Source organism: Hemicordylus capensis, chromosome 2 (assembly GCF_027244095.1).
Source record: "Hemicordylus capensis ecotype Gifberg chromosome 2, rHemCap1.1.pri, whole genome shotgun sequence".
Classification (NCBI taxonomy): domain Eukaryota; kingdom Metazoa; phylum Chordata; class Lepidosauria; order Squamata; family Cordylidae; genus Hemicordylus; species Hemicordylus capensis.
Window position 1 is genome coordinate 375,700,720 of NC_069658.1, and position 26,687 is coordinate 375,727,406.

The window sequence follows — 26,687 nt, forward strand, 5'->3', positions numbered from 1 at the left end:
CCTCCTTTGGGAAATCCATTCCCTCGCCTCCCTTGTGGGAGGCAATCGGCAACTGAAAACTGCTTTATTTAGTGTGCCTTTGAGGAACAAGAGTAAAATCTGTTGCATGACTTTTTACGGCCTTCTGTAATTGTCTATCAAGTTTCTAATGACATTTTAATTCTGTCTCTGTATTTATAAAATAGCTTTATTGTTTCTGGTTTATATTGTTTTTAAATATGCCATAAACATCCTAAGGCTGCTTCAGTTCACTGGCATGCGTGATGAGGACAGGGATGTGCCCCAAGCGTGCCCATCCTGACGTCACTGCAGGACATCCCAACACACAGTCGAGGCATTCTTAATTGTGTTAGAAGAGCATTCATCTGAATCACCCCTCTCTACACCAATTCCAAAACACTGTTTGAACATATCTTTCATAAGAGGATAATATTGGTAGCTGGCCTTACAAGGCAGTTGTTGCAAGACTGAGATCATGCGAGTGAAGTGCATTGAATAACTTGGAATGATCTGCATAAGTGTAAGTTTAATAAAGAAAATCTTTTTTTTCATTGGCAAGATGTACTCATGTGGCATCTTTCCAATGAATAAATGCTCAATACTTCCACTGTAAGCTAGATGCCACAGAAAATATGGGAAAGGCCACAAAAAATCTAAGAGAAAGACAGTCATTTCTGTTTCCAGTAGAAGGTTAATGACTCAAAAATCATGGCCAACAATACAATTCTGCTCAGTTTTAAAACAAATTATGCAGCAATTCTATACACACTTTGGACAACTTCAAATGACTGGCATGAAGCCTGATTCCCAGGAACCTCCTGTTCCCGGGGAATATACACTCCTAGTGGGTGTGTTGTAAAAACCCACTGAACTCTGTTCCCAAGTCTTTCACCCAACGTTCTCCACCCAGTTTCAAATGATAGTTAGAAATTGTTAGAGATTGGGTGGATGTTTTGGGAAACAGATGCAGGCAGGTTTACACAACAAACCCACAAGAAACAAAGCTTTCACTGGGAACTGGACTTTGCATCAGTCATGTGAAGGCATTAGCGGTAAGTCCCATTGTATTCAAACAGGACTTGTTTCCAAGGATATGCATAGGATTGCACTGGATGGTGTTTCTATCCATACCTATATCACAATTGCACTCTTCTTCAGATCTCCAATCTAAGTTAATCAAAGGACAGCCTACATACATTTGTTCTGCTACCCATTATCCCTTTCAAAATCTGGGAAAGGAGTTGTACAGTTGAACCTCTGTGTAGGAAAATATGGCTCCGCTATATAGGATTTTGGCAGGTAAAAAACTTTTCTGCCTTTATTTAAAGGCAAGAAGGCTTTCTACTGCCACTGCAGTCTCTTGAAAGCAACGTATGAAAATTTACAGATATTATGGATAATGCCTCATGCATTGCTTGTTTGGTTTGCTTTCCCTGTGTTGGTTGTTTTAATGTCATATTCATTTCAATAATTTGAATCAGATTTTACTTTACTTATTCAAGTGTCAATCCAGAATCAAAGAATAAATCCAGCAATTTAAATGTGGTTGCGACTGTCACACACACAAGCAGTTTTTGTAGCTATTCAAAAAAGAGTGATGATATTCCTTCGATGTACTTTAGTCACAGTTGTTCTATTTTAATATATTCTGCTACAACCAATTCATAACTTAGATTGAAATCAGTTTGTAAGTAGAAATATCTACTATATAATACCATGTAAATGCCAGAAATGAAATATAGGACCTTTTAAAAAAAACAAATCTGCAAATTGTTTTGTGTATAACTTCATCATTTCCTTTTGTAATGCCCTGCTCCTGCGGCTTAGATGTGAGAAATAAACAAGCATTGACATTATATAAAGTCAAATATCCTCTTGCTGCAATAATAAAATCAATGTGAGACCTGGTGAAGTTTCTGGAGCACAGGAAAGCCACTATAAATTACTCCAGATAGCGAAAAAGTTGGGTCCAAATTGAAAACTGAACAGTGATAATGAATAGAACGTATTTTTGAGCTAAAAGATTAAACATCACTAGCATATGAACAAATGTTCTTTTGGGGCTATATACACACCAAATGTGTAGACTAACATCTTTTCTGTGTGTTGGCACTTCACATATGGACCAGGAGTGCAGAACCATCAAGCCAGGGTGGGTGGAGGAAGTCGCAATATCACTAGTGTCTGAGGACTAGCTGCCATCTCCCTTGGCCCCTAGTATCAGGGTTCTCGTACTCCTCCACCGGGCATTTCATTTCACAATACTTGATAGGACACTAGTGCTCCTGGCCACCTCGACAGCCACCTCTCTGCCTGCCGCTCTGGCTGAGCGGGCACAGTATGATGACAGTAGCAAGCATATTCCAGCTCTTGTCCATTCCCAATGAGAACAGATGACCCCTTTAAGGCAGGCACAGCCACCTGCAAACCTACTGTCTGATGCCTAGCAAAGTGGCGGAGCTACAATAGACAGGAGCTCCACCAAGAGAGTCCATCACCCAGAGCTCTATTTTTTATTTTGTTTACATTCTTTTACATTTTACTCTACTAAGATGAGGGAATGTTGAAGGGCCAAACACAAAGGAGGGCAAACAACACAGAGAGAGAGAGACTTGTGAGTAAGTCAGAGAAGAAGGTTGGGAGAGGGAGGAGGAAGAGGCTGGGGGCATCCATCTTCAAATCTTGTCTCAAATCTTGTCCAACCTTGCAACGCCCCTGTATGGACCACAATTTTGTTTACTACATAACTGGAGCCATCATAGTTAAATCAGTTTTAGACCCTATATTATTTAATGTATAGCTTTACATTTATATCTCACATTTTTTTCCAATAGAGCTCAAGGTAGTATACATAGATTCCTAGACAATTTTCTATCCAGCTCCTTACCAGACCTAGACCTGCTTAGCTTCATCAAAGTGGTTGCGTCATGTGACTTCATGCCTTGGGTTATAGCCCTTATAGTTCCTGCTTGCAGTACCACCACAGAGAAGTGCTTTTGGCAGCCTTCAATAGGGGGCAGAGGATAATATTTGAATCAGCCATTTAAAAAGCACAGACAAAAGACTGTACATCTCGTTATCAGGCTCATCTGCCATCTAGCTATATTGAAGTACTTGAATGTGAGATGAATTGGTCTCTTTGAATTGACGACTAAGTCAATTTAATGCAAGTATTATGGCTTAACATGGTTAAGAATTGGACTAATGAAATGATAGAATCAGTGACCCTCTTAACAGCAGCATTCTAACCCTTATTAACATGCACATGCCCATACACCAAGGAGACTCCCAGCTTAACATAGACATGCCCCACATTTATTACTGCCTTTAGATGCCAAAGTTAACAGGCATAAGAAGCTTAGGAAGGATGAGCCTCCCCAAATAATTAACTCCTGTCTTGTTCCCATACAATTCCTCTCACTCAATGAACAGCTGCAGCAAAGAGCTAAATGCATCAGGTTCTTGAATATATTAAACACTTCTTCATGACCCTGTTGTGAGGAGAGATGAAGGGTTAGAGGTGCCTCACTTTTCCACTAGGGCACCAGCTGTCACTGCTCATTGGTTAAGTGATAACGTTATGATAAACAAATCTGAAAAGAATTTAGGACGGGCATATATACATAGATTTCTGACTAAAGGTTCTTCACAGCTATGGCTGGCTGCAGCTACTCAGCTCCTGTATAGGAGAGGCTGTAGATGAATGTTAGAGTTACTTTACTTTACTCTACTTTAACTCTAGAATGTAGAGTTACTTTCCTACCCTTCTGTGAAGATGCTACAGATATAACCACAACATTCAGCATTCACTATACAGGCTCACAAGCTCACAGGATGGCCAAGCAGCTGTTTTGTTTCCTATACCTTTGAACCAATGAAAAACATATTCCGTTTTATTATTTTAATAAATATTTAAAAAATCAAGTCCACATTTCTGTCTCAAAATTCCCACTTCCTGAAAACTCCTGGTTCTAATACAATGGATATTGTTGCATGATTCCCACTTCCTCAAGCAGTGAGAAGATCAAAAGGCAGTACTACTCAGGTTTGGTTTATTTTGGAGAAGGAGAGAGAGCTGGAGACTAATGGCACAGAGAGGTCTCCAGATATTCCCACCTAGCTCCCATTAAGGAAACATCCACTGACCATTCAGAACATTAACATGGGAACAGTTTTCTCTCCAGTCTCGGACCCCAACTGGACACCACTTTAAGGCAGGGACAGGAATTGGGTAACTTGGGAGTAGTGTTCCCTCTAACAGGGATTCCCAGATGTTGTTGACTACAACTCCCAGAATCCCCAGCTGCAATGGCTTTTGCTTGGGGGTTATGAGAGTTGTAGTCAACAACACCTGGGAATCCCTGTTAGAGGGAACACTGTTTGGGAGCTACTGGTAGCTCCCGGCAGTGTTCTCTGCTACAGTCACCTACAATGATATAGAGCTACAAATCACCCCATAAATGGAATTTAAAAAGTCTGTGTACTCTGAGTAATGATGACACAGGACAGGTAACTCATAAGCTAGCTCACAACTTCGTGACTTAATGGTCCTAATAAAGGAACCACGCCACTCCTATTTGGAGAGACCAGGAAAAGTAAAGAAATGTTGTAAGAGATTGACACCATTTTAGGGGCTAAAGCACATTTTGTGCCATGACTGACTACTAGTATCTCCATTAAGGCATCTCATGGCTATCTAGATGTGACTTTAATCATATCATTGCTTGCTTCCCATCCACTTTCTGTTCCTAGGATAAAGGAGTGACCTGGACTGGAACTACAATAAGGGGGAGGGTTAAAGCTCTCTACCCTCCCAGTAATTGTCCTGGCCCAGACTGGCACACACACTCTGGTTAAAAAATGTCATTAGCTCCAAAGGGGCCACTGCTCTGGATCAGGACTATGGCAGGTAGGGTTACAGCCCTACTCCTACCCCTCACTGCACTGCAATCTGGATCATGTGTACCCCTGTGAATGCTATTTCCAGCTGGGTGGAGGGAGCTCTCCTGGGACAATGACATGATTAAAACTGCGTCTATTTCAATTCTGTTAATTTGGAAAATTATAGAAATCTAGTTATAAGATGAACCACTAGTTGAGAATAGCAGTTACCTGGACCAGTCGTCTACATTCTTCTAAGCCTATTTGTTACATGGAGCCTGCTCATCTAGAAACATATCCGATGGCCAAGCTTTGGAGAGTGAACTTTGGAACTGCTTAGTAAAGAATCTTTTGGATCAAACATCCAGTCTTTTGGGTTGCAAGAAGACAATAAGGTTGTTCACATGACCCACCCTACCCAGGCTTGCAATCCCAGTGCTCTTCAACTGGGTAGACTGCAGATGCATGGGTGCCATTGCCATTCTGGGAAAGAAAGAAAAATTCAGGTAACTGAGAACCACAAAACTCTGTGCAATATCAGAAATGGGAGGATTTTGTAAGTATCTCTGGTTACAATGAGAATGTGGAGTGAAATCTTAATGTCATCTTACAAATGGCAATGGAAAGGCTCTTGATTTTCCCAAGTTGAAACAGGCTAGGACTGCCACAGTGGGCTTTGTCAGTCAAACCCCCTGCTAACTTGGCAAAGAGGCATCTTTTAACATGGAGATTCTCTTTATTTAGCGGGGGGGGGGGGGGAGGAGTAACCGGCCTTATCCACCCACAGCACAGTACTTCCAGTGACTGTTGCTGGTGTCTGTCTTATGTTTCTTTTTAGACTGTGAGCCCTTTGGGGACAGGGATCCATCTTATTTATTTGTTATTTCTCTGTGTAAACTGCCCTGAGCCATTTTTGGAAGGGCGGTACAGAAATCGAATGAAAGAATGAATAAAATAAAATCATACCTTCCCATAGCCTTCTAAAAATAGAAGTTAAAGGGGACTATCACAAAAAATAGTGAGCTGGGCTCTCTCTGTCCCCTTTGTATTATGAGCACTGTCCTGAGGCAAGAACAATTTCCAAAACTCTGGGTTAAAAATTTTTTTAAAACCAACATGGGAGTACCAGGAAATAATGAGATGACTGGGAGGCCACTAAATTTCTACTTTTATATGTACATATACCATAGAATTCTGCTTCACTGCTTTACATAGGAGAATGAAGGCTTTCACTACTTCTAAGGGATATCCTTGAAACGAGCATCATATCTCATTATGCATTTGACAAAATGTACAGAGGTTAGTATACTGGGAGGGAAGCAGTTAGATAGGAATATGTTTATGGAGACTTCTTTTCTAATCATATTTGCCCTGTGGCTCAGGATCCAGGATAAGAGTCACACCGCTGACACAATGGAACTCAGTTATGTTGGCATTTTCCTTAAAGCTATGTTACACGAGCACTACTGTGCTTTTTCGGCAGGGACAGGATGCATACAGGGTCCCCTTACAAAACATCCTGTATGGATCTGTAGCAGTGATTCCCAATCTGAGAGGCTCCAGATGCTGCTAAACTACAACTCCCATCAGCCCCAGCTACAATTTATTGTGGCTGGGGATGATGGGAGCTGTCGTTCAGCAACATCTGGAGCCTCCCAGTTTGGGAACCACTGGTCTATACAGGATCAAGACCAATGCAAAACTGCACCATACATAACTGAAATTAAGAAAAGGAGAATTTCCCAAGAAAAAGACTGTGCTCCTGGTACAAAGCTGTAAGTTAGTTTTTGTTTGTACCATTGCAGGAATAACATCTTTATTCTAATGTTATTTATTTTGGAAGTAAGTATTGCTGATCTGAATAGAACTTATCTCTGATCAAATGTCCTTGGGTAAACACTTTTACAGATGGCCCTCATTATCCGAGGTCCTGCCACCCACAGTTTCATGTACTCACGGTTGGGCAATGGAGCCCCAACATCCGCAGTGCTAAAAATAGGCAAAATATGCCTATTCCTGGGTAGCCAGAATTGACTTGCGATTTCATTTCCAGCCAGCATTTTGCAGGATGGAAAATCTTTCTTTAAAAAAACAAGATTTCCCCATGATTTTTCATGAGAAAAATGGAAGAATTGGGGGGTTACTTGACAGCTGGAGAACATAATACAGTACTTTATTTCACTTATTTCTGCCTCTTTTTAAACCCTTTTTTTTAAACCTTAAGGAACCTAACCCCCCAAATCCCATTGACTCAAAGGTTGAGTCCATGGTTTCGCATACCCACAGTTCAGTCAACAGGCACCTGATATGCAAGGGAAAATGGTCAGAAAAGGGTTAAATCTGCATATCTGCAGGTCTGATGCAGCTGGAATTGACAGGAGAGGTTATTTCCGGCCTCCATTTTGTGTTTCAGGAACCATTTTATGGCTCATTTTGACCAAAAAAAGAGGTCCAAAAAATAGCGATTTTTTGCTTTAACAAACCAGATTTTGGCATTGGTAGGGGGCATTGCTGGAATGTGGGGGACCTGAAGAGCATGGTAGGGCACTTTGGGGGGGCTATTTTTAGCACTGTTCTTAGCAATTTTTTAAGTATCCAGGAACCTAACCCCCAGATTACCATTGCCCCAATGTCTCAGTATTCATGATTTCAGTATCTGCAGCACTAGCTGAGAATGGACAACCCCACCTTACCCCCCTCAAATACTGAGGTCCTCCTGTACTTCACGCATAAGATTTCTGAAGTGGTATTGCCCTTGTACCAAATGCAACAATAAAAAACTCAAACTTCATGTGAGGAGGTGCCTGACTATAAGCTCATCCCCACATAAAAACTGAGCTACAAGTGAAAAGATGTTTTATTCAAAAAGGGCATAACATGCTTTTCACAGGGAGAGCTTTCAAACAAACGAACCACCACCACATGAAATTTGAATTGGTACAATCTCAGAAGCTGAATGTTTCAACTATTTCTCATGGCTGGAAATCTCTTTCAGGTTCAAAGTTTGGATTGTAAGAATGTGATACAAGCCACTTTTTAGGCTGGCTTGATCCTCTGTCCTGTTTGAAACTGTGGAATATTTTGAAACTGTGGAATATTTTGTTTAGGATCATGACATTGGTGCAAAAAATGTAAATGCATGTGCAGTTTAACCTTATGCAGTTTGTTTGCATAGAAAAAAGTCTCGCTGAGTTCTTCTTGGCTCACACATAAACAGACATGTATATGATCCAGCCCTAGTCATTAGAACAGCCATCCAAATCTGCCCATTCATTGCTGCTGAAATGCTTTACTTTTGAAGCATTAATTTGCTATTATACTGTGCGTCTAATAGGCAATACAACACAAACAAATCAAATGATATTTCAGTTGCATCTACCAAGCTTTCTCCTCAAATGTCATGACATTTTCAAAAAGTTGTATAGCATTTTCTGAACATTAAGTATTTTATGTGTGTTTATTCTTATAGGTTTATATAAGACATTGCAACTAAAAGTGTGAAGATTAAGTTGTCATCTTAGGCCCAGCACATGCCATTGTACTAGCAACAGAGCTGAAGCCTGAGTATCTCCAGAGTCATAGGCAGCCATTTCCCCTGCTGCTTGATATGCCTTCATTGGATAGTGCACTTGGAAGGCTAACCATTGTTTGTAAAACACTTTTTACCAGTAAATGCTAGCTCTCAGAGTACAGTAATCAATACAGGTTTGTGTGTGTGTGATGAAACCTAAGCCTATTCCTAACTAAAATGTCAACTCTTCTTTTTCCGTGCTCACTAAGTCCATGCCATTCTTCAAGCACCAGCTAGCACATGCCAGTGTTTGTCCTACTAGATTCCATCTTATTTATTCTGTTTATTTCTTATGTTTTTATACCACCCCGTCAGATGGCTCTGGGTGGTGCACAACAGAACAAAAACTAACAATCATTTAAAACAATCAGCTTAGAACAATAAAAACAAATTTAGAAATAGCTTAAAACCATTTAACACAGAAACATTTGAAAGCATTTTAAAACCCTGGAAGACCAGACCAAACAAAAAAGTATTTACAGCTCTCTTGAAGGCCAACAGTGATCGCAAACTATAAATTTCTGCTGGGAGTGCATTTCACAGCCCAGGAGCAGCTACAGAGAAGGCCCAACTCTGAGTCACCATCAGACATACCAGTGGCAACTGGAGACAGACCTCTCCAGATGACCTTAATGTGCGTTGGGGATCAAGAAGATGCTCTCTAAGCCATTCAGGGCTTTAAAGGTAATAGCCAGCACTTGGTATTTTTGCACAGAAACACATTGGCAGCCTGTGAAACTGTTTAAATAACCCCTGCTATCATGGCAAAGAGGCACCTTTTAACGTGGTGATTCTCTTTATTTAGCAGGGGGAGAGTAACTGGCCCTATCCACCCCCAGAACAATACCGTCAGTGACTGTTGCTGGTGTCTATCTTATGTTTCTTTTTAGATTGTGAGCCCTTTGGGGACAGGGAGCCATCTTATTTATTTATTATTTTTCTGTGTAAACTGCCCTGAGCCATTTTTGGAAGGGTGGTATATAAATCAAATCAATAATAATAATAAATATAGGCATAATATGGTCTCTCTGGGTTGCCCCAGAGACCAATCTGGCTGCCGCATTTTGAAGTTTCTGAACTACATACAAAGGTAACCCCATGTAGAGTGCATTGCACCAGTCAAGCCTGGACGTTACCAACTGATGCACCACTGTTTTGAGGTTGTTCTCTTCAAGGAATAATTGATCTTGAATCAATCATATTATTTTGAGTCAGGGCTCATTTATATAGGGCAGATTCACACAGGGAGTCTGCCTTCCAGTGGGAGGCAAGTGGAAACTGACATTGGCCATACTGAACTTGCCAATGTCAGCTCCATCAGTTCTATTTATGGTTCCAGAACTGACATCTCTAAAGAGTTTAACCAGGTTTGGACAACACAGCTTCCTGCCTCCCCCAAATTCAAGGAACTGGGATTTCAGCATTTATCATATTGCGTGAACCCAACCCAAAAAGGAGCTTTTCCAAGCTGGAAAAAACCAGGGGGGAATCTGGCAGAGGGGAGGGGAAATGGCAGAGTCCCCCGCCCCCATGGCCGCAGCAGCACCCCCAGAGACTGCCAGACCTGGCTGTGAGCTTTTTTTTTTTAAAAAAATGTAGTATTATTATTTACATTAGAACCCCCAAATCCGCCCCAAGTTGGCCTGGGTAGTTCAGCTCAACTCAAGACAAACCGGGCCCAGTCCAGCTTCAGGGCGAGCCCTCAAGCCAGACTGGTTCGATGGCAAACCGGCTCGACCTCAAGCCAATTTGCACACCCTTAGCTCTGACAGGCCAGCTATTTAGGTAAAGCATTTCTTTTCTTCCAGGATGGTATTGCAGTGAGCAATGCAGAAAGATTCAACTCCAGGTAGCCTTCTGCATTAGTTAAAGCTACTGAGCCTCTGTCTGTAAAAGAGATGGCAACCTCAGTGGGATTTTCAAAAATACAGAATCTAAATCTCCCTCTTTTCCACAGCTAACAGATAGATATGATTAAACTACAATATCAGATGTAATAAAACCTACACAGCTTGATCATCAAACACATGGCTGACCTCCTACACTTCAACAGCCTATACACTGAATAATTTGTACACAGGACTAACAGCAGGAGTGTAGACAGAAAGGGAAAGAGACTCTGGTAGTGAAGGGGATATACATGCTTAGCATTGCCCCATTCCAGATGTACTGACTCCTTCTACCATGGAATCATTCCACTATTCATACTACCACCCACTAACATTAATTTTGAAGCACCAAGCCTGTGTTATCTTAACAGTAGCAGATTATTGTGGGGCGATCTTGTTGGGCAAGGGAGAGACCCTATCTGTCATTTAACCTGTTATGCACCTGGTTATTAGTAACTATTCTTCCCCCTTCCCCCTGCAGCAAACCTAAATGCCATATAAACAATCAAACATCTAGTCCATTGTCATGTACCAAAAAGATCTATATTCTATACTGAAAATGCAGCATAACTGGAGGATGTATCATGGTATTTCCTCAAAGCTTCCAGAATTCAGTCATGAAAACGGGTTGTGGATATAAGAGAATGATTTAAGGGTACTAAAGTAAAGGTAAAGTGTGCCATCGAGTCGGTGTCGACTCCTGGCGCCCACAGAGCCCTGTGGTTGTCTTTGGTAGATACAGGAGGGATTTACCATTGCCTTCTCCCACGCAGTGTGAGATGATGTCTTTCAGCATCTTCCTATATCACTGCTGCCCAATATAATTTGCACTTTGTGATCTTGAGAATGTATTCCAGGAGAGGCTACAAACATTCACATCGCTCAAGATCACATATTTTTGCTGTGGTTAATTTGCCTGGAAGAGTCATCATCCTTGTCCTGATTCTGTACTCATAATTACAAGTGTCAAAGAGAGACCTCATAATATCCCATAAGTGAATACTGACAGCCTGGCAAAATCCTGTCTTAACCCTCTCTCTTGGCTTCTGTGTAACTACCCTAATTGTGAGTAGTTACAGAGTAGTTACAAGACAAGGGTACTGCCACTTTAGGACAATGAAAATGTTCAGCAGGTTCCCATCACTGAACAATGTGATGGGGAAAGCAGCACCTATAGAGCTGTGTTCACTGTAGCTTTAGAAGTCCTATACCGGTGGTATATAGCCATCCTAGTATTAAAAACATAAAAGCATAAGAGCAGCCTTGCTGGATCCAAAAGTGGCACTTGGGGAAAAATATTAGGGGCCACAGATAAATTGCTCTGTGTGTGTGTGTGTGTGTGTGTGTGTGTGTGTAAGAAATGGTGTATTTTACATTCATGCTCCCATCCTAAACATACATATTGTGATTCATAGATTGATGATAATAAAGAAAAGCACTCTAAGTAAAAGGTAACTTTCCTTCAAGATAACACTAGGGATGTGCACAAATCAATTATTTTGATTTGATTTGTGTCCAAAACAAATCACCCCTGATTTGTTTTGTATCCAAATCTACCCCCTCCAAATCAACCCAGATTCAATTTGTATTTGCTTTGATTCTATTCAGATTAGGACCACCCCATGGGTGCCACCTACCACCCAAATTTCAAGACAGTGGGACAGTTGGTTGATTTTTAATGAATTTTTTTAGTTTCCGCCCAAGGAAACAATGGGGATTTGAAGTTGCCATATCCTAACCTTACCACGGATCCCCAGCTTTCTTTTTTTTTTTTTTAAGCTCAGCTCTAGCCCTTGGTAAAAGTGGAATTGTGGAGCAAAATGTGCAGTCATTATTTTTCAAGTGTTTGGATTCTTTGGTGTATAATAATTTTTCCTCATAATGAATCCCTATGAGGATCCATAGCACACCTTCATTTCTTCTGTTCATTTTGACTGTCATTGAACAGTGCCAACTGTCAACTGCCATGTGCCAACTACACCCCCCACACACACACACAGCTGCAAGGCAGTGGGGTACTCATTTTAATTTTGGGGAATATTGAAATGTTTAGATTCTTTGGTTCTAATAACTTTTCCTCATAATGAATCCCTATGAGGATTCATTATACACCTTTGTTTCTTTTGTTCATTTTGACTATCATTGGACAGTGCCAACTGTCAACTGCCATGTGTCAACTACACCAACACACCCACACCCACACCCACACAGAGTTTATTTTTAAGGTATTTTTGAAGTGTTTAGATTCTTTGGTGTCTTCATTACACACCTTCATTTCTTCTGTTCATTTTGACCCCACTGTTTTGCAGGTGGGAGTGGGGATTTAGTGGCATCCCATGTTCCAACTACCCCACAACTCACAGGGTACTCAGTTTATATTTTAGGATTTTTTGAGGTGTTTAGACTCTTTGGTGTGTAATGAATCCTCATAGGGATTCATTATGAGGAAAGGTTATTAGACACCAAAGAGCCTAAACACTTGAAAAAAAAATCCTATAACATAAACTGAGTAGTACCCCACTGCCTTGTGGGTGGGAGTGGGGTATAGTTTGGCACATGGCAGTTGACAGTTGGCACTGTCAAAAAGACAATCAAAATGAATAAAAGAAATGAAGGTGTGTAATGAATCCTCATAGCGATTCAGTGAGAGAAAGTTATACACCAAAGAGTCTAAACACTTGAAAAATAGTGAGCATACATTTTGCTCCATAACTCCTCTTCTAGAAGGGCTAGAGCATAGCTTTTGAAAAAAAAGAAAGCTGGTAATCTGGGGGAATTAATAGGAGGGATCTGAATCTTGAATTGATTTGAACTGAATCAGGCATGATTCGATTTGTAACCAAATCCAGCCAATGGACCACAGGGTAATTTGTTTTGTCTCCAAATCACCTGAATTAGCTAGATTTGGGTACAAATTGATTTGTACCCGAATCAATTTGCACATCTCTAGATAATACAAGAATCCCACCAAGGGGTGAGCTCTTTCTCTGGGAGGGTGCTTCGCCTCCCACTGCCTCTGGCTGGATCAGACCAAGGCTCTCCTGAATCCAGCATCCTGGTTCTAGCTGTGGCCACTCGGATGCTTTCAGGAAGCCCACAAGCAGGCTGTGAAGGCAACAGCCTTCATCCATGGTATGCTGGCCATGGTATGCCCTATGTAGAGAGAGAGAGACAGGGGACCACCCTATTAATTCTCTTGGACCTCTCAGTGGCTTTCTGTACCATTGACCATGGTATCCTTTTGGATAGGCTGGCCGAGTTGGGTGTGGGAAGTACTGCTTAGTTCTGCTTCTACTTTGAGAACCATTTCCAAAAGGTGGTGCTGGGGCAGTACTACTCAACCATCACCACCATCCTGGCAGTTGTGCTTTGGGGTTCCACAGGGTTCCATTCCCCCCCCCCATGCTGTTTAACATCTACATGAACCCGCTGGGAGAGGTCAGCCAGAGATTTGGCCTGAGGTGTCATCAATATGTACATGACACTCAGCTGTATCTCTCTTTTTCATCAGACACAGGTGAGGCGGTGATTAGGGTGCCTGGATGAGGTAATGGACTGGATTAGGATGAATGAGTCTCAGTCCAGACAAAACAGAAGTACTGTTGGTCAGTGGTTCCTCTGCCTAGGCGAATGGTGTCCAGCCTATTCTAGATAGGGTTGCAGTCCCCCTGAAGGACCAGGTCTGCAGTCTGGGGGTGTTCATCAATCCAGCACTGTTGCTAGAGACTCAAGTGGCCTCTGTGGTTCAGAGCACCTTTTATCAGCTTTGGCTGATACGCCAACTGCGACCTTAGCTGGAGAGAGATATCTTGGCCACTGTTACTCATGTCTAGTAACCTCTCGCTTAGATTACTGCAATGTGTTGCATTTGGGGCTGCCTTTGGAAATGTTCCAGAAACTGCAGTTGGTACAAAACAGGACTGCAAGGTTATTAACTTGGACTGGGCACTTTGATCATATCACACCAGAGCTTCATCAGCTGCTCATTCCCAGTCCATTTCCGGGACCAATTCAAAGTGCTGGTTTTAACCTTTAAATCCCTACATAATGTGGGACCAGGTTACCTGAGAGAGTGCCTTGCCCCATATATCCCAACTCGAACCATAAGAACTTCTTCTGAGGCCCTGCTCCAAGTACCCATGCCAAACGAGGTAAGGCAGGTGTCTAATAGGGAGAGGGCCTTTTTGGTTGTCACACCCTGTTCAGCCAGGCTTTTTAAAATTGATTTTTAAAAAACAACTTTTTAAATGGTTTTGTATTGTTTTATGTGTTTTGTGTGTGTTGTGATTTGATGTGTTTTAATGCTGTGTTGTAAGCCACCCAGAGAACAATTTATGATGGGGTGGCTAAAAAATAGGGTTTATTGTTCATTTATTTATTTATTTATTCTGACTGGAGGCTTTGTTTGCTAATAACTTTTGTTAAAACTACCTTCCACTCCATGAATTTGTCTAAATCTTTTTTAAGCCATCTAAGTCTGTGACCATCACTAGATTCTTCTGGCAGTCAGTGGATTCCAAAAGTTAATTATGACATCAATAAGAACTTATTAAAAACTAGCCTCAGTCTTCTGCTAATCAATTTTGTTGTGTGACCATGAGTTTCAGTTTATGGGAGGGGGGAAAGCAGAGAAAGCAGAGAAGAATTAAATGCTATTCATTTTTTCAACAACGTACATACTGTATCTTTATAATCCTATATTACATTGTCCTTTAATTATCTGTTTTTGAAATTAAAAGCTCAAAATGTTTTAGCCTTTTTTGTTTCAACCCACTGATTCTAAGTGTGGCCATTTTCAGAACCAGGACCATACATTTCCAGCCTCAATTCATTTGGTTTTGGTCTTTCTGGTCTGAACCCCACCCCCTTTAAATACTACTGTATATGTCAAATACTTTTCCCACCCTGAAAAGCAGCACAGGCAGACCTCATTACAAACACATATCTGCAGTTGGGTAATTGGCACCCGACCTCAGGATATGCGAGGAAAGGCCAGCAAAAAAGGGTTAAATCTGTACATCCGTGGATTGGAGAGGTCATTTCCAGCTGCCATTTTGTGAATCAGGAGCCATTTTGTGGCTCATTTTGTTAAAAAAAAAAAGTCTAAATATTGTGATTTATTTTTTTGCAGGGGAGATAGATTTTGTTACTTTGGGGGATTGATGAAGGCCTGCGGACTATGGTAGAGCACTTTATTTCATGCCCCCCCCATTTTGTCCCATTTTTAAAGTGGTTTCCCAACCTCCAGGAATCTCATCCCCATGATTACATTGACTTCAATGATCCAGTATTAGCGTTTTCCTTATCCACAGCAATGTTGGGGAACGGAACCCACGAATACTGAGGTTTCCCTGTATTGCTGATTTCATGGGAGAAAGCCCTCCATTACACAGCTGTACATGCAGGGGCTTTTTCAATCTATTATACCGAACAAGTGTAGGTTCCCTCCCTCTCTACGTGTGGATATCGGAAAAGAAATTATATTGCCACATTTTGAATATTATGTATTTCAAAAAGGCTATCATTGAGCTTGAATAGGTTCAGAAAAGGTACCAAAAATGATCAGAATTGGAGAGCTTTCTCTACAGTGCCTTCTGACTGCTTTATATACTTGGTGCCCAGCTCAGTTCTCCAAAATGGTACAGGAGAATCTCGATATTCAGGGGAGTTCTGTTCTGCAGTTGTACCACAGATATGGAAACCATGAATATCGAAGCATTGTTTCAATGGGGAATTGGGGGTTAGGTACCTGGTCGCTGGGGAAAAGTGAAAAAATGCCGATTTCCAGCCACATTGGAGGAGAACACGGGGGCAGCTCTTTACCACGCTTTGCTGCTCCTCAGCATTGTGCTGTGCCCCTGGAATGCCTGAAAATCAGCCAAAATTTGCCTTTTTTTTTTAAAGGAGCCATTTTGTGGCTCTCGGAAACTAAATGGCTGTCAAAAATGACCTCTGTGGTCATTTCTAGCCACCTCTGACCCCTGGATACACAAGCCCCCCTCCCCCCACCCTGCGTATGCTGAAGTTGGGTGTCTTTTACCCAACCACGGATACGCGGATAATGAGGTTTCCCTGTACTTATGTATCAGGCTCACTAGATACAGACAAAGATCCCAGAGGCTTGGTCTCCTGTCCTCTTCTGCATTTGGTCAACTTACTCTTACTGAAATACTTCTGTAGAAGAGAGGATGCCAGAAGGTTCAGTAGCCCTGTCCTGTTTTGCATCTGATTAGCCTAGATAAAAGGAAGTAGGCTATGAGGTGGTGCAATAGTGGGAAAGTATTGCAGGGAGTGAGAAACAAAATATGTGGCCATCATGAGTCTCTGAACCAGCAGGTGTTTTGGAAGCAAGGAGAGGATGACCTGGCCCTATGGCTCTCTCATATTGCTATGGATGTTAAGTAATTCTTCAGTTGTATTTCTATTATGAGGAATAGCTGAAATCATCAGCGTAACATCTCTTCTTTCTATGAAATAAAGCACCTGAATAACTCATGAGCTGGGCACCCTTGCCCCAGTGAGCTTCCATCCCTTTGGCTGGGCTGCCTATAACACAGCCAAGCCTTTGTGAAGAAGCCAAGTTTACAGAAAGTGTAATTCCCCTTTCTCCCACATGACCCACTTATAGAATGCCAGTTACACACATTGATCCAAGAATATCTGGCCAATGCACATTACTTTGAAGAATATTCTGCAGTGTTTCCATGGCTGTGACACAGTTCGTAGTGCCCAAGAATATGCCTATGAAACCATCATAGTTTACAGTATTCTTTTGCATGAAATTCTGAAAAGTTGAAAAATAATAATCTGATAAAATGGAATGAGATCTTAACTGTCCATTTTAAAAATCCCTGCACTTTCACTGCTAGATGTTTGGGGAACCATTTACTCGACTGCTGAATTGGTATGTATTAGTTATGTAATCTCTTCCACACTAAGATCACTTCAATATTGTTCAGTTGTTTGGCATTCACTACTTTGGCTGTCTCTTCCTATACAATGCTTATTATCAGAAATGTGAGCAATTACCGAGACTATCTCGTCCTCCGCCGGTACGGTAGCTGCTGAGAGTGCGGCTGCTAGTGCGGCTGCCCTGGCTGCCTTCCTCATTGCTCTCTGAGTCTGAAGATTGGTAAAGTAGTTGACAGCTGCAAACTCAATGAGTGCAGAGAAGACAAAGGCAAAGCACACAGCGATGAACCAATCCATGGCAGTAGCATAAGACACCTTGGGCAAAGAGTGGCGAGCACTGATGCTCAACGTGGTCATTGTTAGGACAGTAGTAATGCCTGGAAAAATAAAAGGGCAACAAAGAAGACGTTAGGCCTCTGTGCATAACCTTTTGTAACTGGCAAACTAATGCTCACACAAACATCTTTTTGTATAACTGTCATGTACCTTTCAGTTCGATTAACTGATTTACAGCCTGATCCTAAACCTAGAGGGTTTACTTCCAAGTCAATGGGTACTTCTAGGTAAGCATACAGAGGATAGCAATTTATTTATTTTTATTTACCATATTTTTATACCACCCAAAACTTATGGCTCTGGGCAGTTTACAACAAAATAAAAACAGGAAGTAAAACATTAGTTAAAACAGAAACAAAAAGTTTAAAACATTACAACAATTTAAAATTTTTAAAACAATATTTTAAAACAGCATTAAAACAATATTAATCAACAGCCTGGGTGAATAGATGCATCTTTAAAGACTTTTTAAAAAGCTGTCAGAGATGGAGAGACTCTTATTTCACTAGGGAGCGCATTCCAAAGCCTCGGGGCAGGTAACCTCCAGACTGGATTGTACAACATGATCTCCCTAAGCATCTTTACTGAGAAGTCTAAATCCAATGACACTTATGCCTAAGTCTGTGTACTTAAAATTGCAGCCTTGCAATCAGAACTGAAGTAGATTTCCTAGGAATAATTCCCACTGCTCAATAAAACTCATTCCCAGCCTCAGCTCAAGTTCATTTATTACCATTTTGAAGTTGCTTCCATTGATTCAATGGGACTCCTCTCCAAGTAGATATGCTTGGGATTGCAGCCATGTAGCCAAGTCCAATACATGTGTAAAGTAATCCTGTGTTCAAAGGGGCTTACTTTCAGGTAAAAGTGTGTAGCCCTTCAGTCTTAATTTCCTGACCAGCCATGTATTTGTCAATATTTGTGAGGAATGGACCTCTCTAAATTAGATATTTCAATTGTACAGGACCCAGTAGCAGGGTTTCTAGCAAAGCATCTTTCAAACATGAGGCCACCTGTTCTCCTGACATTAGTTTTATTCTTTATTTATTTAGCATATTTGTATACCACCCAAAACGCAAGTCATTAAAGAAAGAAGCAGAAAACTTTATCAGGTGCCAAGAGATTCCTACTAAAGGAGTGCCTCCTTGTCTAAGAGGCTGCCTTATATGATATTGGGTCAAGTCAACCAGAAATCTCAACAGAAGAGAGCATCAAATTTTTAGCCAGGAATTGATTAGGTTTTATATATTTTTTGCTGCTTCATCAATATATCAATCCCAAAGTTGTACAGGGGGAAAAACCACAAATCATACAAAAATGGATTACATTTAAGCAATTTAATAATTTTTAAAAAACTAATACAGCTAAAAAAAGCTAGTTGGTAGAGCAAAAGATCTCAAGCCAACTTTTGAAAGGCAATGCTCAAAAGAAATGAATTGATTTGACTCTACAAAAATAACAGGCAGGAGGCATACATACAAATCTCACCTGCAAGAGCATTCTCAAGCTCTAGGACTGCCACAAAAAAGCCCTGTTTTTCATGAAGTCCAATCTGCACCCCAAATAAGATGCAACCTATTGCAGGGATTCATTAGTTTATCTTAAAATTTGGGAAGGTCACACAGGAGGGGTTCCCTGAGATAATCAGGACCTAGACCATTTAGGGCTTTAAAAGGTAAATCCAGCACCTTGAATTGGGCCCAGAAACTGACAGTGTAGACGTCTTAAAATAGGGATGACTGTACCCACACATACCTGTTAATAAACAAGCAGCAGAATCCTGAAAGTTCTTAACTGTCTTCAGGGGCGGCCCACATAGAGATCATTACAGTAGTCTACAAAGCCCTGTTCATCAACGGCACAGCCACCACTGAGTGGGGGTGGGTGGGTCAAATACTCCCAGTCACAACAGGCAGTATGTTTGTGGCTCAATGCAAGCCACACCCCCTGATGCTAGTATATCAGCATACTCCAGATGTCAGCACAAGGGGCATGCTGGCATCAGAACATAAACTTGCTGCCTGTCAGCCTCTCTCAGCCAGCGAGTGCATCACTCAAGCACTAGCAGCTGGGTGCTTCCTCTCTCTCTTGCATGGAGTAGGGGAGAGAAAGGAAGCACCCAGTCGATTATGGCCTCTAACCACCTGCCTGTACCCTGCCTGGCAGATTTTATTAATCAAGCAGGGCAAGGGCCTGGAGCGCATGACATTGCCCACACATTGCCCAGGATCTTGTCCACAATCCTCAGGCTGCACCAACCAAAAATAATCCAACACAAATGGATCAGATAGTACCCGAGGCACATCTGCTAGAACTGCCAAAGCCTGAAGTCCAAATTGGCTGGGAGAGGCTGACAAAGAGCTTATTTGTGCCCCAAAGCTGCAAATGCCCCCTGACACTAACACATCAGAATCAAGGAGTGTGGCCAGTGTCAGGGGGGCCCTTTTCCAATGTAGTCCCAGTGCCCACTCCAACCTTACTATGTCCCTGCTGTTCATACATTCATTCATGTAGAGATTGGGGTGGGGTGACTGGCATTTGCCTGAATCTGTGAACAGTACACAGGTTCAGATGAATTGTGGAGGCAAGGCCACTGGGCACAATTCCATTCCCTTCCACCACAGCACATTCTTTTTTACATGGATGAATTCATGAACAATCCTAAACATATATACAATTAATAATTTATTTATTTAATGGGGGGAAAACTCCAAAACACATTGTTTGTCAACCTTTATTTAATTTTTTTTAAAAAATGTTATTCTCCATCAGACTACACTAGCAGTACAACACAGTGAGTGAATGAATCTCATGAGAGGAAAATCAGGAATACCAGCCACAGTTCTCACCAGAACAGACTCTTTGTTCACCCCAAGCACAACAATGATAGTAATAATGCATGGAATGTATGTCTAAATTGTTGGAGCTATGACCTTAGAAGCATCAGCTCTCAGCTGCAATGTCTCATAGTGACCACTGGGGGTGGGGGGGTAGGATCATGGATAAAAGTGCTGGAATCCTCCCTTCTTTGTTCTTCCAGTGTTCATCTCCATTTTGTCTCTCAGAGATGGCTGTTTGTTTTGGTCTCTCTCTTTTCAGCCATGAGCTACAGCTGAAATTAAGCTGCAGGCTTTTTCACATTTGTTTGTAACTTTTTATTTAAATAAATCCTTGTTGTTCTTCAAACTTAAAGAACTGTCCCCAGACATCTTGCTTGGTCAATTTCTCCCCAAACTGGCTTTACTCTGCTAATGGGAATTGAACTGCCATACTTATCCTACAAAAAGGTTATGAGGCCCAGAAGCCAATAAATAAAAGAGAAAAGCCTAGAGAGTTAAATAAAAAGCAAAGCAAAGAGAAAAGCTTTAAAAATGGGGACAGCACAAGGATTCCAGATGATTGAAAAGTTGCAAGGTCCCAAGTACGAGCTCTGGCCTTTCAAGATGGAGATGCACCTCAAGAGTCATGGACTTGGCAGTGTTCTGCACACACAGCATCATACAGATGCAGGAAAGGAGCAGAAAGAATTGGACAGAGCAGATGAAAAGGCATCAGGAATGATTTGCTTGGTGGTGAGTGACCCAATCTTAGTGCATCTAATAAACAAAGAAAATGCAAAGAAGATGTGGGGCACTCTGAAGGAACTATATACAAAGAAGTCTGTGGTTTACAAAGTGCATCTAGTAATAATATGGAGCAATAAAAGACTTGGAGAAGGAGAAAGTCTGTCGAAGCACATAAATGAAATGTTAGAAATATCTAGGCAACTGCAAGCTCAAGAACTATTCGTGCCAGATGCAGTTTTAATAGGATTGCTGTTGAATAGTTTGCCACACTACTCTGATAGTGCAACTAGTGCCTTGGAAGTCAAGGAAGACGCAGACTTACAGTTTGTAATTAACCAGCTAGACGACTTTGATTTGTGCAGAAGGGATGATAAGCAAGAAAATGAAAGTGAAGAAAATACATTCAGAACTTTGCATAGAAATAAGAAATGCTTTATTTGTGGAAGCCCCAAACACTTGCAGAATGTGTCCCTAGAATAAAGAGTTTGCAGACAAATGGCAAGCAGAACAAAGTTGCAAAGACAGTGAATCATCTGGGAACACAGAGTACAGAACTTTCAAGCAATCCGGGACTAAAGTTAATAAGCAAAGGATATACCTTGCAAGAACAGATAAAGATTTGGAAACCAAGTCTGAGAAATGCAGCATTTGCATTGACTCAGGTGCTATAAGCAATCTGATTAAAGAAAAAGAGAGATTTATAAACCTAGTTATGAGTTGGAAAATCCCTATATACTTGGCAGATGGAAAACTGAGGTATGCAAAAGGGAAAGGATCTGCACAGTCACTCTGCAAACTGGAGATAGGAGAAATCATGGGTTTAACAATTGAAGAAGCTTTGCATGTGCCTACTCTAGAAACAAGTCTGATGTCTGTAAAATATGGTACAGAAAGGGGCTATGAAGTAAAATTTAAAGGAAGGCACTGTTTCATTACTCATAAACAGAAATGAGTAACAGTAATGTTACTCATAAAAATTACTCATAAACAGGAAACTGCTTATGAAAGCAGTTTAACAAGAGAATGGATTGTTTGAAGCAGAATGTGTGACTGAAAAGGCCAAAACTGCAGAGGGATGCACACACAAAGGATGCCTGAATTTGTGGCACAGAAGGTTAAGCCATAGAGATGCCAAAATGATATGTCAGGCTGAAAAGTTGGATTTTGTAAAGGGTCTAAAAATAGCCCCCTGCAGCATTGAATCAAAGAGTGCATGCTGTATAAGATCAAAAGCAACACGGCCTGCTTTTCTTCCACACAAAGGAAGAGAAACACAGTATCCCTTGGATCTGATTCATAGTGGTGTTTGTGGACCTATGCATCAGGAATAAATAAATATGTTCTTATTTTCATTGATGACTATTCTAGATACACATATGCATGCCTATTAAGTGAAAAGGGACAAGTACTAGAAAAACTAAAAGAATATGTTGCAAGAGCAAGCAACAAGTTTGGGAGAAAGCAACATATCCTCCACACTTACAATGGTGGCAAATACACTGGGAATGATGTCATAAGATTCCTAAAGGGCACTGAACACCAAAAAAACTCTTCCTTATACTCCAGAGAAAAATGGAGTGGCCAAAAGAAAGAACCTTTCCCATATGGAAATGAGAAGATGAATGCTTGTAGATGCTGGTTTGGCTACTAAATTTGGGGGAGGGGTAGTGATGACTGCTACTTACCTGCAAAACAGATTGCCACCAAGGCCACAGGAACAATGCCACATGAATTATGGCTTGGCAACAAGCCCACTTTGAGGCATATAAGTTTGGATCTAAAACATACACCTATATGCTAAAAGCCAAAAGAACCAAACTCAACTGTAGATCTGAGGAAGGAATATTTGTTGGCTATTCCATAGGATGTAAAGAATATAGGATATTATATCTTTCCACAGAAAATTAAAATATGCAATGTAGCATACTTGAGTGAAAATGAAAAGCCAGCCACTAGTGAACTGCCAAACCTAGAGCCCAGTTTGTAGCTGGAGAAAGAATCAAGGCAATATGACCAAAAGGAAAGATCCACTGTAAGTTTTATACTTGGCAGCGATTCAGCAGAACAGGATGCTGATGACAAACAAAGGGTGTGGCGTTCAACATGACAAAATAAAGGAGTTCCGCCTAAGAAACTTTCCTACATTGCAAATGGAGAAAGGATTCAAGAACCAAACACGTGGAAAGAAACTGATAATTTACCTGCAACTGAAGCACAAAACTGGAAGCAGCGAAAGAGGAAATGGAATCACTGCAAAAAAATAACACATGGACACTCACAGAGCTACCGAAGGGAAGAAAGACTGTGGGGTGAAAGTGGATTTTTAAAATTAAGTAAAATGCAGAAGGAGATGTCCAGTGTTACAAAGTGAAACTGCTGGAATTCTTGCAAATATATGGAGAAGATTATGATGAGACATTTGTTCCCATTGTAAAACACACTTCAGTAAGGACACTCCTAAGCATTGCAATGCAAGTGGATCACATAGAAGTGAAAACTGCATTTCTTCATGGATACATCAAAGAAGATATTTATATGGAGCAGCCTCCAGGATTTGTAGAACCTGGTAAAGAAAAACTTGTATTTATGCTGCAAAAAAGTATTTATGGACTAAAGCAGGCTGCAAGAGCCTGGAATATCAAATTAAACCAGTTGCTAGTCAATGAGGGATTTACCCAAGGAAAGGCTGTCCCTTGCCCATACTCAAGGCTCAAAGACAACAGATGGACCTATATACTTACTTTTGTTGATGACCTGATAATGTGTTATGAAAATAGAGAGGACAACTTTGAAATAATAAAGCACCTGAATAGTGAAATAGAAGTAAAAGAACTTGGGCCTGTTTCACACTATCTTGGGATACACATAGAGAGAGAAAGAAGAGGATGGAAGCTCTTTGCTTAACCAAAACCAGAAAATAAATGATTTGCTAGAGTATTTGGTACTTACATTCATTCATTCATTCATTTTCTATACCACCCTTCCAAAAATGGCTCAGGGCGGTTAACACAAAGAAATAACAAACAAATAAGATGGACCCCTGTCCCTGAAGGGCTCACAGTCTAAAAAGAAACATAAGATAGACACCAGCAACAGTCACTGGAGGTACTGCGCTGGAGGTGGACAGGGCCAGTTACTCTCCCCCTGCTAAATAAAGAGAATCATCACGTTAAAAGGTGCCTCTTTGACAAGTTAGCAGTGGTAACAGAGGCCAAAGAAATGAGTACACCAATGGAAACACATTACCTAAAAGAGAAGGAGGAGAGTGAACTTCTACTAGACAATGGTGAGTACAGGATAGCGATTGGAAAACGTTTATATGTAGCTATAACAAGACTGGATATAGCTGCATCTGTTGGAATCTGGAGTAGGAGAGTAAGCACACCCAGCCAAGATGACTGGACTGAGGTAAAGAGACCAGACAGGTACCTTAAAAGGACAATCCATCTAAAATTAAAGTTGCCTGCTAGTAGTGGACCCAAATTAGTAGTATATGGATGCAGACTAGGCTGAGGATCAAACAGCTGAGGATCAAACATAACCAGCCAGTGGTTATGTATTCTTTTATAGTGGTGGAGCAGTCAGTTGGCGTAGCTGCAAGCAATCAATAGATGCTCTCTCATCTGCCACTCAAGCATGTCAAGAGGTGGTGTGGCTGCACAAGCTAATGTCAGATTTCAGCATAGATGAACCAAAACTCACTGAGATGTTCAAGGATAATCAAAGCTGCATCCAGATCTCATATATGGAGAAAATTAAATTTAGAACAAAACACATTGAAACAAAATATCATATGTGTGATGCACAAGAAAAGAGACTTGTAAGATTGATGCATTGTACAAGTGAACAAATGGTGGCAGATGTGCTAAATTGTTGCCCAGGGATCATTTCAAAACTTTGACAGAGAATTTGGGACTTATAGACAGCAGCATGAGCTGATGAGAAGGAGTATTGGAGCTAGGACCCTGGCAGCATCAGCTCGCAGCTGCAATGTCTCATAGTGACCTCTGGTGGGCGGTGGGCGGTTAGGGACATGGATAAGAGTGCTGGAGCTTTCCCTCTTTGTTATTCCAGTATTTGTCTCCATTTTGTCTCTCCAGAGATGACTGTTTGTTCCAGTCTCTCTCACCTTTCAGCCTTAAGCTCAGCTTTCCTATCCTTTTATAACTTCTAAACAAATCCTGGTTGTTCTTCAAACTTAAAGAACAGTCGCCAGAACTCTTGCTTGGCTGAATTCTCCCCAAATTGGTTTTGCTCTGGTAATGAGAGTTGAACTGCTATTCTTCTCCTACATGAATGAGATAGTAACCTTTTTTCCTGTGTAGATGGAAACCTGAAGCGAATATTCACCTAAAATAAACACAGAAGCAATGAAAAGTGATTGGGATGGTGGTGGTGATGTCATGTGGTTTGGAACTAAGATAATCATCTGGTGAGGTTTAGTTTGCTCCATCTACCCTCTGCAGGTGGACCAATTAGAATGGTCTGCCCCCAGAGGCTTATGGATCCATTCAGTTTCCAGACAGCCCTTGGGGAGGTTCCAGTGTCTAGAACTGGTGACTCTGTCAAGGCCTTGGTGAATCTTTGGAACATGGAGACAGCCTGGGCTATTGACACCGTCACTCCTAAATGCCCTCTCCAGCTTGGTGAAGACTGCTCCTTAGTTTTCTGAGGAACTTAGGGCAATGAAACAATCGGACGATGGTTGGAATGATGCTGGAGGAAGTGTTGTGGCAATTCTGACCAAAGACGGGCTAGAATCCATTTTCGCGACTACTCTATGGCGGTGGGGATGGTGAAGAAACATTGTATCTGCTCAGTGTAGGCCAGCAGAGCTTTTTCATGTAGCAAAGTTATTGCTTCACACATCCCCATGTGTAATGGGGGAGGAACCATCTACAGCCCATTGTGACCAGTTAGCATGCCACTTTGCAGATAAAGTTGCTTGCATCCATGCCAATTTGGATTCCAGGATTTTGGAAGTTCCAGCAGATATGCCTCAGGTACCATCTTGTCCTATTGTGTTGGATTCTTTTCTGTTGGTGCAGCCTGAGGATTGTAGACAAGATCCTGGGCAGTGTGTGGGTAACATCATGCACTCTAGACTTTTGCCCTTCATGGCTAATAAAATCTGCCAGTCAGGGGATGGGGAGGTGATTATAGGCTATAATCAATGCTTCATTAATGGAGGGCAGGAAACCATTATGCCTCGAGGAGGTGGTGGTGAGACCACTACTAAAAAAGCCCTCACTTGACCTGAAAAGCCCTCACCACTCCAATGTGAACAATTACAGACCTGTTTCTAACCTCTCCTTTTGGAGCAAGGCAATAGAGTGCATGCGGTTTCTCAGCTGCAGAGGGTCTTGGATGATACGGATTATCTAGACTCCTTTCAATCTGGCTTCTGTCCTGGATATGGGGCTGAAACTGCCTTGGTCGCTCTAGTGGATGACCTACGCCAGAAGTGTGATGGGGGAGTGCATCCCTGTTAGTTTTGCTGGACCTCTCAGCTGTCCAGAAGGATACCATGGT

The 26,687-nt window shown here is 41.4% G+C and overlaps 1 protein-coding gene across 2 annotated transcripts in view; it reads right to left on the bottom strand.

Moving 5' to 3' along the window:
- The window catches only part of GABRA6 (gamma-aminobutyric acid type A receptor subunit alpha6), a 60,951-nt gene that overhangs the window by 24,739 nt on the left and 9,525 nt on the right, over nt 1-26,687 (bottom strand). For both annotated transcript variants that reach the window (XM_053297336.1, XM_053297337.1), the window contains one exon: nt 17,371-17,630. In XM_053297336.1, the coding sequence (XP_053153311.1) occupies nt 17,371-17,630 (260 nt within the window). The remainder of the gene's footprint in view (nt 1-17,370; nt 17,631-26,687) is intronic.